Here is a 16,548-nt window from a genome sequence, read left to right as displayed (position 1 = left end):
GCGTAAAGGAAGAACGGCGTGCAAAGACTTAAAGACGACCGGTGCTTCCCGATCTATACCATTGAAGTGCTCAACCACCATGAACTTTTTTTTTTTTTTTTTTTAGAAATTTGGGCTTCTAGTGCCAACATATTCTGCAGCACTTTATAATTAAATCAGACAATATAGAGTTACAAACTAATTGACCCTACAGTCAAAACCTAAAATCTCACAATTCACGGCACATGGTGGGCTCCTTACGGTTCATCTCCTTACGAGTGGCATCCTGCCACCCTACCTCTATTTTGGCTCCCAGTTATTCTCTTCCAAAATTGGATGTTGCATATTCAAAAATCACTATGAAAAGCGTTAGAAAAATCTAACATGAACCCCTACCTCTTCCATCTCCCTTTGATGGGCAAGCAACTAGGACATCATCGGCACAGGTCTAGCTGGAGCCAAAAGGGAAAATGTTGGCAGAGGATGCTTCATAGGAATGGCACCATGAGCCATGTATAGTTAATTTTTGGGGCTTTAAAGGAGGATACTTACTAACTTTAGTGTTAGGGGGAAAGGGACATTTATGTCCCACTCCCAGCCAACCTGGGAACATCCCTAATCCTCTTGGGAACACCCTTAATCACTCAGGAATACAGTTCTCCACATGTGTTTGGTAATGCAGCTCAGCCCTATTCACTTCAATGAAGGAAAATATCAATAGCAGGCACACCTCATGTACAGATGTTGTGTTGTTTCTTGAATATTGCAATCATGTTTTATTAAAGAGGTTATCCTGGACTTTATCATTGATGGCCTGTATTTAGGATAGGTCATCAATGTCTGATCGGTGGGGGTGTGGCACCCAGCGCCACCGCTGATCAGCTGTTCCCGGTGTCAGCTGCAGCCAGAACTGCTGCTCCGTCGACAGAATAGTGGCCGCGGTTGGGTACTGCACATCCACCCCCTATTGATATGGCTAGGTGGTGGATGTGCAGTACCCGGCCGTGGCCGCTTTACAGTCGACAGAGTTGTGCTGTATAGCTCCGTAACTGAGCAGTTCAACCTGCCGACGACACCAGGAACAGCTGATCGTTGGGGGTGCTGATTGTGACACCCACGCTGATCAAACATTGAGGACCTATCCCGAGGATAGGTCCTCAATGTCGGACAACCCCTTCATTCTTGCACAATTCCTTGTCTTACGGACAACTCCTTCAATCTTGCACAATTCTTTGTCTCCTTGGCAACAGACTACAAAGTGGCAACTTGTAGTCTGTTGCTAGGGAGCCACTGAAATTTAAATTGGATGTGTCATATCTTAGTGTTGTGATGTTCAACCTATGGCACTCTTGCCATAAAAGTATGAAAATATGTGGAATTGTAGTTTCCCAACATCTGGAGAGACACAAGTTGTAGAATACTCTCTCATCGAGACTTTATTAACAGCATTTTATATTTTAAGCATTTCACCCAATTTCAAGTGCTGCATAAAGTTTAGTATAAATTTATTATGTTTTCCTCCCTTTTTAGGTTTGATTTCTACAACTGAGAAACAGTTAGACCGAGAAATACGTGAAGAACACATTCTCGAGGTAGAACCTCAAATATGATTTGCTTAGATTTCGGTTTTTATTTTAGGCTCGGATTGTAATCTATATGTTGCCTTTCCCATAGGTCACGGTGTCAGATAACGGGGCGCCTCTTCTTCAGTCCGTCTCTCGTGTTGTCATACAAATCTTAGACGTGAATGACAATACTCCAACATTCTCCCAGAAACTGTTCACTGTACAACTTCCAGAACGTGTTTCTTCCCCTGGACCTTCTCCCATCTACCGACTTATAGCTATGGACCGGGACAAAGGGATCAATGGCCAAGTGACACATAGTATCATGGAACAAAACGACGAAAAATTTATTATGGACCCCAACACTGGTGTCATCTCCTCCGCCGCTTCATTTCCATCTGGAGAGTATAACATACTAACGGTAAGTTAAGGAATCTGCAGAAGTATGTGATCAACTATACATTTTTGGTATAATTTTTGCTAAAATACAGCCAAGAACATTGGCTATCCTAAGGGGAACTGTGGATATAATACTCTTTAGCTGTTGATGTATTTTGCTAGAAGGGTTGTCCAGAATTAGAAAACCATGGAATATGTGTTATATTTTAATTACTTTTCCAATTTACTAGATTTGAGCTCTTTATTTGCCCAGGAATTAGAATATAGAGATTCAAGGCTTCAAATTTGAATATTTTTGGTCAATTGTCTAGGTAAAAGCTACAGATGGTGGTAATCCCTCTCGATCTTCCACTGTGAGACTTCACATCCAGTGGATCAAAAATCCCGGCCCTTCAGATGAATCTCTAGCATTCGATGAGCCGCAGTTTGCCTTCGAAGTCATGGAAAGCGATCCTGTGAACCACTTGTTGGGGCTGATCAGTACAGAGCTGATGTACAGTCAATATTGGTTTGATATTACAGGTAAAGTTTACCCTTTCAACCCCTTACTATAGATTGTTTGCATTTTTTGGTGGTGTCCACCCATTTTGGCTCACTTTGGTTTCCAGTATCTTGTCTTCTCTATGAGCTCTGATTAATCCCACACATGTCATTGATTGACAGTTCTCTATCTACTCTGTGCATAGACAGAAAGCTGCCAATCAATGGTGGAGGGTGGGCGTAGCTGAAGCTCACAAATATCGAGGACTACATAGTAGATGCTCATCATTGAGAATACTAGCAGAGCTGCAGCAGATAAAACAATGTGTTATCAAAACTATAGCAAGAAACCCAGTAAGAGACCCATCATTGGAATCCAGGTCTCTGCCCCTACATTATGCTGCTTTCAGGTAGGACAGAAAAGCCTTGTTGTAGATTCTCGTTAAAGCCAGAATAGAGGTTTGATATAGTTGTGTGATATATATCTAGGAGCAATAAGGCCAACTAACATTTTTAACATTACATGGAGCTCAGTGTTATTTCCAATTTTTGTCCCAAGGTGGCAACAATGACCTAGACTTTGACATCGACAAGAGCACAAGCGGTTTGGTCATTGCTCGACCTTTGCAGTCAAGCAGAAAATCATTCTATAACCTCACTGTACAGGTCACAGATGGCTCCCGTTCAATAAGCACCCAGGTAATTTTTCATAATGTCATTTTTATATATTTGGATACAGTCTGTGGATTCATATCTACTGAACACTTCAACGCTTCAACGTCGAGATGGTTTATATTGCCATATTTAATTTTAATATACAGTTACCAATCTAATATTGGTCATACATGACCAAATTCGGCTATTTCTGATCATCTTCCAACCACAATTTCATGCATACCTGACAATGAGGTTGCAGAATTTTTTTGAGGACCATACATCCTTTAGAACTGGTATAAATCCCTAAAACCTGCAACCATATAACAATGTGGGTGGCCTGGTTCTTACTGCCTTGGATCAAGCCAATTGGCTTATCCATAGCAATGATCATGTATTTGGAAGACACAAATTTGAAAGTCTTTAGCAGATGTGGCTGTAGTAATAGCCCTAGTTGGAAATGTGATGGACCAATCCAAATTCCAAAGCTGTTCGTCAATAGTCACCATTCACAGTTTTACATTGTTCTCTTCTATCTGCTAATACTTCTTCTACATGGTGTATTGCTCTCATTATACTCTCACCTTCACTGATGCATGGTCCCAGTCAAGCCCTACATGAGCACTTGGCGACTTCTTCTAAAAAATTGAATAATGGATGAAGTATGTCATCATCCTTGTAATTAACATAATTATTACTCTTCAGATCGTTTCAGTTAAGGTTAGTGAATCAGCAATTGATTACATACTCATTTATATTACGAATAGTCGGGAATGCATTAGTTGACAGGTGGATTATTGATCTTCTGCCTATAATCCTGGAGAACCCTATTTTATTGTCTATACCTCCTCCATAGGTTCACATCAATGTTCTCCCGGTTAATCACCACCGTCCAGTGTTTGTAAAAGATCACTACAGAGTTCAGGTTCCGGAGGATGTGCAGTTGGGAACCAAAGTGTTGAGCGTTAACGCAACCGATGAAGACAGTAGGATCAGCCTGGTTTACACTATACAAGGCAGTGCAGACCCAAGAAGTTCCAAAATGTTCAGGTTGGACTCCAAAACCGGTGCTTTGTACACCACAGAGACAATGGACTTTGAGTCAATGCCAATTCACAATCTCACAGTTATGGTAGGTTCTACAGTTGTTCACAAACCAACCAGATTGAATTACAGAAACAGCATTGGACTGGCGTTCCTCTGCCCATCAGATGATTCTAAGGGCCCATTCTTCATTGATACAGAAGATGTACTCGTCCATTTCTAATTGCAAAAAGTTGAATGTTCTCATTGCACACACAGGAGATATCATAAGTCATATCTAATTGGTTCTTTGTATGGTAACCCACAAAAAGTAGACTCTAGTGGCAAGTGATTGGTTCCAAATCGGGTTGTCTTCTGCTGCTAGACCATTAGGTCCTTTATTGTAGATTGTGTGTTCTCCACCATGAAACATGGCACTAATACTATTTCATTGGTGACTGCAGGTATTTTTGAGTACAAAAAGTTTCATACACATTGGAAAATAGGCTATGGGTAAGACAATGAGGGTAGAAGCTTCCATGTGGACCAGAATCTGAGGAGGCCACTATAAAAGGGGCTTTGGAGGTGATAACTATGCAAAAAGAAATGAAAGACAGTAGATGATGGGGCACAGGACATTATAAGACCATCAAAGAAGGGAAGGGTATGAGCTGGTTATTTTCAAAACTCATGGTGATCATTGCGTAACTCAATCCAAGTTTGGCTGTGGAGCACTAAGGAAATCTCCAGAGAATCATTGACCATGACAAATGTGTTATATGTGGACCAATGGATTTGAATGACTAATTTGCACATTTTTTTCTCTTCTAGGTGCGAGATCAGGAAGCTCAAACAAAGCGAGATTTTGTAAGAGTCACCATTCAGGTAGAAGACATTAATGACCATTCACCTCACTTCATTAGATCTGCATATGAAGGAAGTGTTTCAGACTCATGGAGTGCTGGAGCTGAGGTTCTCCAAGTACGTGCTACAGATAAGGACCAAGGACTTAATGCAAAAATCCAGTACTCCATACAGTCAGGTGATTAGTCCATTGAAATATTTACTGTGGTTTTTCAGCTAAAATTTCTGTAGCACTTTGTATTTACACATATTTTGTTAGTACTGTAAAGGATTATGATCCCTTTTTAATTAGAAAGGGAGGTGAGCAAAAGGTTTCTCTTACAGCCCCAATTCCAAAAAAGTTGTGTAGAAACCAGAATGCAATGGTTTGGAAATCTCTTATAGCCATATTTTATTCACAAGAGAACATTGATCACAGATCAGAAGATGAACGTTGGACATTTTTCCAGTCCATCTGAAAAAAATTAACTCATTTAGAAATTGATGGCCAATGCACCTCAAAAAGGTTGGGCTCAGGCCATGTCTACCATTGTGTAGTGTCCCCTCTTCTTCTTACAACAGTCTGTAAATATCTGGGAAGTGAGGAGACCAGTTGCTGGAGTTTTGGGAGAGGAATGTTGTCCCAATCTTGTCTGATGTAGGATTCTCGCTGCTTGTCATCTTTGCTGGACCCGGCATGCCCATACATTGATCAGATAGTCAATATACTTAAATTGTAATGATTTATTTCTCCTGTGGTGGTGCCGAGGAGAAATTAAACACTTGGTGCTGGGCTCTTTAGAATGTTATAACTGATCTCTTGGGGAAACAGTGATCAACTTATTTTCAGGGAAATCCTTCTAGTAAATGAAAAAAAATTCTGGGTCCTATGTCTGGTGGAAATCCAGTCTATAGTTTTAGACTAGAATATGGGTCAACATAATAATGTAGAATAACCCTTCTTAAGCCCCCGTCTCACATAGCGAGATCGCTGCTGAGTCACGGTTTTGGTGACGCAACAGCGACCTCACCAGCGATGTCGCTATGTGTGACACTTTGCAGCGATCAGGCCCCTGCTGTGAGGTCACTGATCGCTGCAGAATGTCCTGGACCATTTTTTGTTCTTTGCCCTCCCGCTGGTCAGCACACATCGCTGTGTGTGACCAGCGGGAGCAGCGATCAGGCTGGTAACCATGATAAACAGCGGGTTACTAGGGGCGCACGCGCACTTAGTAACCCGCTGTTTATCATGGTTACCACTCTGCTACGTGAGCGGTAACCTCCCGCTCACTGTAGCAGAGTGGTAACCATGATAAACAGCGGGTTACTAGGAGCACGTGTGTTTATCATGGTTACCAGCCTGCTCCTGCTTCAGCAGCAGGCTGGTAACCAGGAGCAGAACATCGTGGAAAGATTCTTTCCACGATGTCGCTGCTCCCCTGATCGCTGGTGAGCCTGCCTGTTTGACAGCTCACCAGCGACCACATAGCGACGCAGCAACGATCCCTGACAGGTCGTATCGTTGTCGGGATCGCTGTAGCGTCACTAAGTGTGATGGGGCCTTAAAATATATCATCTGAATCCTTCCGCAAATGCACTGAATGGTTTGAAACAATAGTTTGTCAAACCGGATAAACAACAGCCTTCTACGATTGAGACAAAGGATTTTATTATCAGAAGAATGTGCTGAGAGCAGTATAGTAGATAGGTGTGCAGACTGCTGACTCGACATTCCTGTCCTGTAATCAGCTGAGTTGTATCCAGTTGTGCCATAACAGCGCCATTCCTCGCTACAGCTACAGCGTTCCATGTGAACTCTAGCATCAGCAGAATTAAATGATCATGGTCCTCTTTTGTTTACGCCAGGACCCCATGGATCACCATAATGGGGTCCTGTGTCCTCTGTTTGAATGGAGCAGCAGTCAGTCGTGTCTATGGGGCTGCCAGAGGATTACTAGTGAAATCCATAGTCCTTTCATTATTTACGTAGACATAGCACCATACACAGGTACAACACCATCCATAGACACAGCACCATACACAGGTACAACACCATCCATAGACACAGCACCATACACAGGTACAACACCATCCATAGACACAGCACCATACATGGGCATAGCACCGTGCATGGGCATAGTACCATACACTTGCACAGCATCATACACAGGCACAAAACCATACACAGGCACAGCACCATCCACAGACACAGCACCATACATGGGCACTGCCCCATACATGGACACAGCACCAGGACCCCACGGATCACCATAATGGGGTCCTGTGTCCTCTGTTTGAATGGAGCAGCAGTCAGTCATGTCTGTGGGGCCGCCAGAGGATTACTAGTGAAATCCATAGTCCTTTCATTATTTACATAGACACAGCACCATACACAGGTACAGCACAATCCACAGACTCAGCACCATACATGGGCATAGTACTATACACTGGCACAGCACCATACACGGGCACAACACCATACACAGGCACAGCACCATCCACAGGCCCATCACCATACGTGGGAACAGCAACATCCACAGACACAGCACCATACATGGGCACAGTACTGTACATGGGCATAGTACCATACACAGGCACTGGATCAGAACCCCACGGATCACCATAATGGGATCCTGTGTCCTCTGTTTGAATGGAGCAGCAGTCAGTCATGTCTGTGGGGCCGCCAGAGGATTACTAGTGAAATCCATAATCCTTTAATTATTTACATAGACACAGCACCATACACAGGTACAACACCATACACGGACACAGCACTGTACATGGGCATAGTACCATACACTGACACAGCACCATACATGGGCACCACACACACAGGCACAGCACCATTCATGAGTGTGATTTTGTCTGGGACTGCACACTTATATCAAAGATAATGAAATTCTCACGTTTCCCCACAAGTGCCGTAAACTATGAATGAAGCAGCCATGCTCACACATGATCACCACTCCATTCAAAAATAGGACACAGGCCCCCATCTTTAGGATTGAAGGAGGGGGAAATCCAAACCATCAAGCACCATAATAGGTGATAAATAATTTCTAATTGTGGGATAACCTTTTGTAAAGGAGTTTTCATTTTTATAAAAGCTCAAAGCTGAACATATGAATGTCGCTCTGCCTGGTAATGCAAAAAAACTTAAAGAGATTTTCTGTTGTTAAATAATTTTATTCTATGGACTTGGGAAGGTTAAAAATATCAAAAGCTTCTATTTTCACAGATCGCTGCTCTAGTGTGGCCTGTCTGCCAATGTCACCATTTTTTATTGATAAGCTGCAGTGGTGATGTCATGACTACAGCCCAGTGATTGGCTGCAGTGGTCTCATTTGGGGTAATTGTGTCACCGCTGCAACCTGTCAACAAAGACCAGAGTAGCGGCAGAGAGGAATAAAATAGAGCATAGAATAAATTATTTGAATCACAGAAAACCCATTTAAGTGCGCTGCAATACCAAGCAAAGCCACATTCATATGCATGGCGCTGTAACTTTGTAAACAGTGAAGGAGCCATCTCCCCAATGCACCTATAGTCTGGACCCAGAATGTATATCCTCTGATGTTATACAGGGTTTTTTCTCGTAGATTAATATGGAAAACATAAAAAAGAACCTTACCCAATTTTATGCTGCATTGCACCAGAAGATTTGCTTGTAGGGGAGAACAGAGGCACTTTTTCGGGCCAAGCTAAATATCTATGGGTGTGTTATATGTAATTGTGAGGACCTCAAATGCCACTACAAGACCATAAGTATGAACCCTAATTGAATGGAGGTGTGCTGCAATGCCAAAAACAGGCATGGAAAAGGGCCGCGCTGTTTCTAGAAATTAAGAAAGAACTTTTTGTTGTCATACAACTGTAGAAATGTTTGACATTTTTCTTTTGTTTTTGCTTGACAGGTAACAATGAAGGATATTTTCATATTGATGAATCTTCAGGTCTGATCACCCTCACAAAACCACTGCAGCAATCTACAAAAAGCCAAATTTCCTTGAGCATCCTAGCAGTAGATCAAGGCACACCACAACTTCAAGATGTAGCCTCCGTCATCCTTAAAGTCAAAGCGTCTGATGCGTCACCACCCAAATTTATCTCTACTGAACACGTAGTGGAGATAAGTGAGTCAGTGCCTGTTGGATCTTTTGTCACTATGGTGTCTGCAACCAGCTGCTCCTCCATCAATTACGACATCAAAGATGGGAACAAGGAGGGAGTCTTCTACATCAATTGCTATTCGGGAATTATCACTACTCAACAAAAATTGGATTTTGAAACAACCTCATCTTATCAGCTCAAGATACGCAGTTATAGCTCCCTTGGATTTTCCAGCGACGCAACAGTCTTTATCTATGTCATCGATGAGAATGACAACGCCCCGGTCTTCTCACGGACCTCTTACTTGGGTCAAGTCAGTGAAGATGCTCCAGTTGGAACCATGGTGACCCATTTGGACCTTACTCCTCTAATCATTCATGCTACTGATAATGACACAGAGTTGAATGCTTTATTAACTTACCAAATCCTAGATCCTGAAATGCAGAATTACTTTAGGGTCAATCCAAGTATGGGAACGATATTCACAGCAGTAGAACTTGATTACGAGCAGATTACACAGTTTTCTTTCTATGTACATGTCTATGATTCAGGAAATCCAACTTTGTATGCCTCTCAGCCAACCAAGATTACCATCCAAGTCACTGATGTCAATGATTTCCCACCTCAGTTCCGACAAGACATGTATGAACTCAATGTATACTCACCAGTTTATGCCCATATGCAGCTCCTGAACTTGTCGGCCGAAGATAAAGATTCCAAGGTGGAGTACAGTATCTTAGAAGGCAACACAGACAAGACCTTTTCCATTGATCCCAACACTGGTCTCCTTGTTGTAAATGATTCTTCCCACTTAAGTTCTTATCGTGAACTCTCAGTAAAAGCTTGGGATGGGATGTTCCAAGATACCGCAATAGTAAAGATTAACGTGACGGAGATGCAAACAACCAACCTAAAATTTGATAAGCCATTTTATACAGTAAATGTTACTGAAAATGATCCTCGCATCTTGGATTTAATGGTGGTAGATGTGGTGGGAAACCAAATAAATGAGCCAGTTTATTTCTCCATTCTTACTTGCACAGAGCAGTTCCAGATAGGTGCATCTTCTGGACTTCTCCAGACTAAAGGCTTGGGGTTTGACAGAGAGTATCGGGACAAATACGATGTGATGGTGGAAGTAAAAGACAGTAGAAATCCACCTCGAGTATCTCAAAGTAGGGTTGAGGTGTATATAGACGATATCAATGACAATGCTCCAGTATTCATGAACACCCCATATTACGTAGCTGTGGAAGATGACCTAGAGCCTGGAGATGTTATTTTCCAAGTGTCCGCTATAGATAAAGATTATGGAAGAAATAGTGAACTGTCATACCAGTTGAAAGAAGATTTCAAATATTTTCGGATTGATCCTTCGCTTGGAGACATCATTCTGAAACAACCCTTTGATTATGAAGCATTAAATCAGTATGTTCTGAAAGTGATTGTCAGAGATCACGGTAAAATAGTGCTGCAAGCGGAAGAAGAGGTAGTCATCATTGTCAGAAACAAATCTAACCCAATTTTTCAAAGTTTGTACTACAGGGTGACTGTGCCCGAAAATGTGCCAACTTACACTCCCATACTGCACATCCAGGCTCGGAGTCCCGAGGGGTTCCGGGTGATTTACAATATTGTTGAGAATGAGGCCCTTAGTCTTTTTAGCATTGACTTTAAGACGGGGTCCCTAAGCGTTTTAGGGCAGTTGGACTTCGAGACCAAAGCAAGTCATCTGATAACTGTAAGAGCTACAGACTCAGCCTTGGGTCACTTTTCAGAAGCAAAGGTCTCAGTTAATGTGGAGGACATTAATGACCACTCCCCCATCTTCTCACAGTCCGTTTACACTGGCCATGTCATGGAAAAACTACCTCCTTACAAAGCCGTAATTCAACTTCTAGCTTCAGATCAAGACTCAGGAAAAAACCAAGAGGTCTCATATCACATTATAGGAAATGACACAGAAGGAAATCATGAATTCTTTCACATAAACCACAAAACGGGCGAAATCTCTACCGCCCAAGAGCTGGACTATGAAACCACCCGTCAGTTTCAACTCAAAGTGAGGGCTACAGATAATGGTGTTCCTCCTCTGTACTCAGATGCTCTGGTTATCATAAATGTTACTGATGTGAATGACAACCCTCCAAAATTCAGGCAAGAGAAATATGAGGCCAATGTAAGTGAACTGGCCAACTGTGGACATATTGTTGTGAAAGTCCAAGCTCTTGACATAGATAATATTGATGCTGGAAAGTTGGAATATCTGATCCTTTCTGGTAATCACCATCGACATTTCACCATAAATAAGGCATCTGGAGTTATATCCCTTTCGAACCTTTGTCGGAGCAATTTAAATGTGTCTTACCTTTTACAAGTCTCAGCCTCAGATGGTGTTTACAGGGATATTGTACCAGTATATGTCAATATCACCCATGCAAATAAGCACACCCCATTCTTCCAACAGGATGCGTACGAGGTAGAACTTGCCGAAAATGCAGAAATTGGGACAACTGTGGTTGAAGTGATAGCAAACGATCCTGATGAAGGACCTTATGGGACTGTGAATTATACTATAATAAATAAGCTGGCTTTGGAAATGTTTTCAATAGATAATACAGGCCATATTGCAACTTTAAGAAAATTGGATCGAGAGAATGCAACAGAAAGATTGATAGCTATTAAAGTCATGGCCACGGATGGAGGTGGAAGGGCTTCTTTCTGCACAGTCAAAATAATTCTCACGGACGAGAATGACAATGCTCCGGTGTTCATAGCAAATGAGTATGTATTATCTGTCCAATCTAATCTAAGTAAAGGAATGCCCATTATCCAGGTGGTTGCTTATGACGCTGATGAAGGACAAAATGCTGATGTCACATACTCTATAGATAAATATGATGAAGATCTGGTTCAGATTAATCCCTACAATGGTACCATCATAGCCAAGAGAAGTCTTTTTGGATTGGAGAATAAAGATATTAGTTTTACAGTTATAGCGAAAGACGGGGCACCACCCAACTGGAGCTCATTGGTACCTGTACATCTTCATGTTGTGCCAACAGAGGTCAATTTACCCAAATTTACAGAACCACTGTATAGTTTTTCAGCATCGGAAGATCTGCCTACAGGTACTGAATTAGGTTTGGTGAAAGCAATGGCTGCAGAACCAATCGTCTACAGCCTGGTTGAAGGAACAACCCCAGAAAGTAACAAAGATGGGGTGTTTAGTTTAGATAAGCACACGGGAGCAGTGATAATGAAGAAGGGTGTAGATCATGAGACAACCAAATGGTACCATATTGATGTTCAGGCCAACTGCCCTCACTTTGGGAAAGACTTGGTGAGTTTAGTGTCAGTCAGCATTCAAGTGAAGGACATTAATGACAATCAACCTGTTTTTGAAGCAGATGTTTACCGAGCTTCATTAATGGAAAATTTGCCTGCAGGAACGACTGTAATACAGGTTACTGCCAATGACCAGGACACGGGCTATGATGGAATAGTGGTTTATAGTCTGAAAGGAGATAATAACTTGATCCATACATTCTTTACCATCGATACTAACAATGGTTGGATCACAACCCTTAAGGAGCTTGACTGCGAGAATAAAGAGGTCTACCGTTTTTATGTGGTGGCATCAGATCTAGGCAAAAAAATACGTCTTTCTTCAGAAGCACTCGTAGAGGTTACCGTTACTGATGATAATGATAACCCTCCAAGGTTCACCTCTCAGGTCTACCGAGGATCTATAGCTGAAAACAGCCAACCAGGACAGGTCATCACAACCATCAAGACAGGGGACATTGATATAACCGAAAGCAACAGGAAAGTCATGTGTTACATAACAGGTAAGTGAGACACATTTCCATAATATACTGGTGTGTTTACCCTTACCTTTCCTCTTGACTCTAGATACCCCAAGTGGAGTGAAACATCACCTGTAATGGCCAACAGAGTAATTTAAAAGTTGTTTTTTTAATTTTTAAATCTTGTCATCTCGTGTCACTCATGTTGGGTCTATTAAACCAAGAGGAAAAGTAAGAATAAAAAAACATGTAGACCTTCTAAAGTGTTTGTCTATAATCTGTAGACTCCATAGCCTCATGCAGTTTCTTTACACCATGTCAGTAGAGATAGCAGTCATCAATGGAAATATAATGTTCTGTTGACAGACGGAGACCCATATGGCCTCTTCAGCATCAATGAAGTTGGGAACCAGTGGGTGATTTTATCTAAAAGCTCCTTGGACAGGGAAGAGACAGACAGACATTTTTTGAGTGTGACAGCTTCTGATGGGAAATTCCAGGCAACGACTGATGTGGAAATCACCGTGTTGGACATCAATGATAATATTCCTGATTGTCAGCAGGTAAGTGGTCGATAAATAGGTGTTATTAAAGTTAATTAAATAATATAAAATTATTATATTTCTATAAATTTGGCAAAGTTGCTTTGTTTAAATTACATTTTTGTTTTTTATTTATTTTAAATTTTATAATTTTTATATATTTTTGCTTTTTTGAGACAAAAACAAGAGAGAAGCCTTAAGGCAGGAAAAACATATTAGCGAGTTTTTTTTACATTTCCCATTTTAGGGATCTATGCTGAGCTCTTGTGAACAAGGCCTTTTCCACAATTTGGCAATTGATTAGCCACAAAAAAACTACTGTTCATCCTACATCAAAATTACCACTAAATAAATACCATTTACCATAAGTTATATTAATAAGGACCTAAATGTTTTTTTTCTTGCCCTGCTGTAATTGCCGCTGTTCTCCTGAATCCGGCGCTGTTTTCTTTTTGTCCATGCCCGTCTCTATTCCTGAGATATGGCCCCTTCTTCTCTGTATATATCTAGTCTTTTTATCCAAGTGGGCGTAGTCCTCAACTCTTCTCTATTCATGTCTTCATGAGGACCACGCCCAGTTGGATGAGAAGACAAGATTTATATACAGGGGAGAGGGGGCTATATCTCGGGAATGGAGAGGAACAGGAAAAAAAGAAAAACAATGCAGGATTTGGGACAACAGCGGCAATTACACCAGGTAAAAAAATGATGTATTCCTGGCAAGCAATAGGTTCTCTTTAAAGGGTAACTGGTGTTTATTTTTTCCCCATAAATCAATACTAAAGGCAAATGTAAGAAGCTTTATACTATATTTTATTTAAGAGAAATGCCTCTTTCTTCACTTATCAGATTCCTCTTCTCCTATCCCTGCCATTTGTGATGATCATTTCAATTAAACCAAGTTAGCCCTTCACTGAGGGATGAGGTTAGAGCTGCAGCCAATAGAATAATAAGAGAAGAGTTAGTTACAAAGAGACTCCTATTAAGTCTTTTATCTCTGCCCGATGCTGGATTCACAGCTACACTGCTCAGCACTTCTGCATAATGTGTTTCATGCCACTTCTGAAGCTAGTACAGAGAGACAGGGAAGCAGGAATCCCTTGTGTTTCTTTGTACTGTGTGTAGGAGACATAATACCAACAATTTTCCACCTACTAGCGTAGGTAAAACTGACAATTAGTGATGGAGCCTACAGAGGGAAAAATGTTGTTCTTGGTATAGCACTGCACAGGAATTCAACGAACACTAAAAAGAAAATTCATGGAATGTCCGCCACTTTTGGCATAATACAGTACATCAATTTTGCACACACATTTCTTTAAACCTCAACAGTATGCATGACCCCACAATGTAGTATAGGCCCAAAAATGTATTTTTCAGACATCTGTTCCTGTACTTTAGGGACAGTTATACAGTGGATTTTAGAAGTGTACATGCTTCAAATGAGGAAGACTTCTGAAAGACACGTTTCTGTGATGCAACATTTTTCATAACTCTCCTTGGGCTGACATTAAGAGATAAGAAGAACCAGCTCTCTGGGGCCTGAAATTTCCTTTTTGTTTTGGCTCATTCCAAAAATTGCACATGAAAGGGGCTGTCAATGTGAGTTGCTCTGATCACCCTGATAATAAGCCGCAGCATCTTGATACGTGTCTTGTTTGAGTGCATGGAGAACCTGGTTGAATCGTTCTTTTTCCCTCAGTAAGTAGGAGATACCTAGTCCCCGCTCAGCTAGAAATAACAGCACGTTACAGAACAGACGCTCTTATTCAGCTTTGTTTAGGATTTCACATTCCTGAAACGGTTGAATTGCTTCCATGGAGAATTAAGAAGAAAAAGCTAAGATAATTCTCTTCTTATCAGATGCTTCATACAGCAAAAGTAGCTGAAGATGCCCCTCCTGGTGTATTTATCCTCAAGATATCAGCTAGAGACTCTGATATAGGTAATAATGCCATGATCACGTATGGACTTTATGGACTTGGAGATGATCAGTTCCGACTGGATCAATATACTGGTAGGTATTTACCAAAAAACATTGCTTTGTGTTTTTGTTATATAGGTATCCACTTTTTCTGAATCTCTTATTTGCAGTTATGGTGTCTATTATGGGATCCAAAGAGTTCAATTTTGGTCTCATCTGACCAAACTATATTCTCAAAGTATGTCACAGGCTTGTCTAAATTTTCAACAAACTTTAAACGCGCTTGAACATGCTTTTTGTTCAGAAATGGAGTCTTGTGTGGTGAGCGTGCATACAAGGCCATGGAGGTTGAGGGCAATACTTATAGTTTTCTTTGAAACAATTGTACCTGCTGATTCCAGGTCTTTCTGTAGCTCTCCACAGGTGGTCCTTGGCTCATGGAAAACTCTTCTGATAATTCTGTTCACTCCTCTATCTGAAATCTTGCAGAGCAACTGGTCGTGGCCGGTTTATAGTGAAATATTGTTCTTTCCACTCCCAGATTATGGCCCCAACAGTGCTCACTGGAGCTTTCAGTAGTTTAGAAATTCTTCTGTAACCAATGCCATTAGTATTTTTTCCAACAATAAGGTTGCAAAGGTCTTGAGACATCTCACTGGGTTTATCCATCATGAGAGTTTTTTTTGTGTAGCACATTGGTAATGAGACACCTTTTTATAGGCCATCAGTTGATATTATTTTTCACTAAGTGGCAGGATCGCTTTCTAATTACTGAAAATTTTCAGCTGTGTCGTGACTTCCCATGGCTTTTTGCACCTCTCTTTCTTCATGTGTTCAATGCTTTTTCCCTGTGTCATTTCTCATTATTACACATACAGTAACTTAATTTATAGACATCTATGGTTTGATTTCTTTGCTTGTGTTTGATTGGATGGGTTGTTATCAGCATCTAGAGAGAATTTCATGTCAATAGCACCTTTAACCCCTTTCCGACTTGGTCAGTAATAGTACGCACCAGGTCGGAAAGGCGGGTTCAGCGGAGGCTCCGGAGGCGAGCCCACACTGAACCGGGCATATGTCAGCTGATTCTTACAGCTGACATGTGCCCTCAACAGCCGCGGGTGGAATCGCGATCCACCCGTGGCTGTTAACCAGTTAAATGCCGTTGTCAATCTCTGACAGCGGCATTTAACTCGCGCTTCCGGGAAGCGCGTCCTAGG

General features: G+C 41.5%; 1 protein-coding gene across 2 annotated transcripts in view; it reads left to right on the top strand.

Annotated features, from left to right (window-relative positions):
- FAT2 (FAT atypical cadherin 2) overlaps positions 1–16,548 on the top strand; it is a 104,725-nt gene that overhangs the window by 63,150 nt on the left and 25,027 nt on the right. For both annotated transcript variants that reach the window (XM_073649827.1, XM_073649828.1), the window contains exons 4-12: positions 1,510–1,571; positions 1,654–1,965; positions 2,255–2,465; positions 2,983–3,122; positions 3,934–4,209; positions 4,932–5,142; positions 8,858–12,904; positions 13,229–13,425; positions 15,268–15,421. In XM_073649827.1, coding sequence (XP_073505928.1) covers positions 1,510–1,571; positions 1,654–1,965; positions 2,255–2,465; positions 2,983–3,122; positions 3,934–4,209; positions 4,932–5,142; positions 8,858–12,904; positions 13,229–13,425; positions 15,268–15,421 — 5,610 coding nt within the window. The remainder of the gene's footprint in view (positions 1–1,509; positions 1,572–1,653; positions 1,966–2,254; positions 2,466–2,982; positions 3,123–3,933; positions 4,210–4,931; positions 5,143–8,857; positions 12,905–13,228; positions 13,426–15,267; positions 15,422–16,548) is intronic.

The sequence above is a fragment of the Phyllobates terribilis genome, unplaced genomic scaffold, assembly GCF_046119375.1.
Source record: "Phyllobates terribilis strain yellow unplaced genomic scaffold, ASM4611937v1 Scaffold_10__3_contigs__length_209671492, whole genome shotgun sequence".
Lineage (NCBI taxonomy): Eukaryota > Metazoa > Chordata > Amphibia > Anura > Dendrobatidae > Phyllobates > Phyllobates terribilis.
The sequence above is the reverse complement of the archived record's forward strand: the minus strand, read 5'-3'. Positions and strand labels throughout refer to the sequence as shown.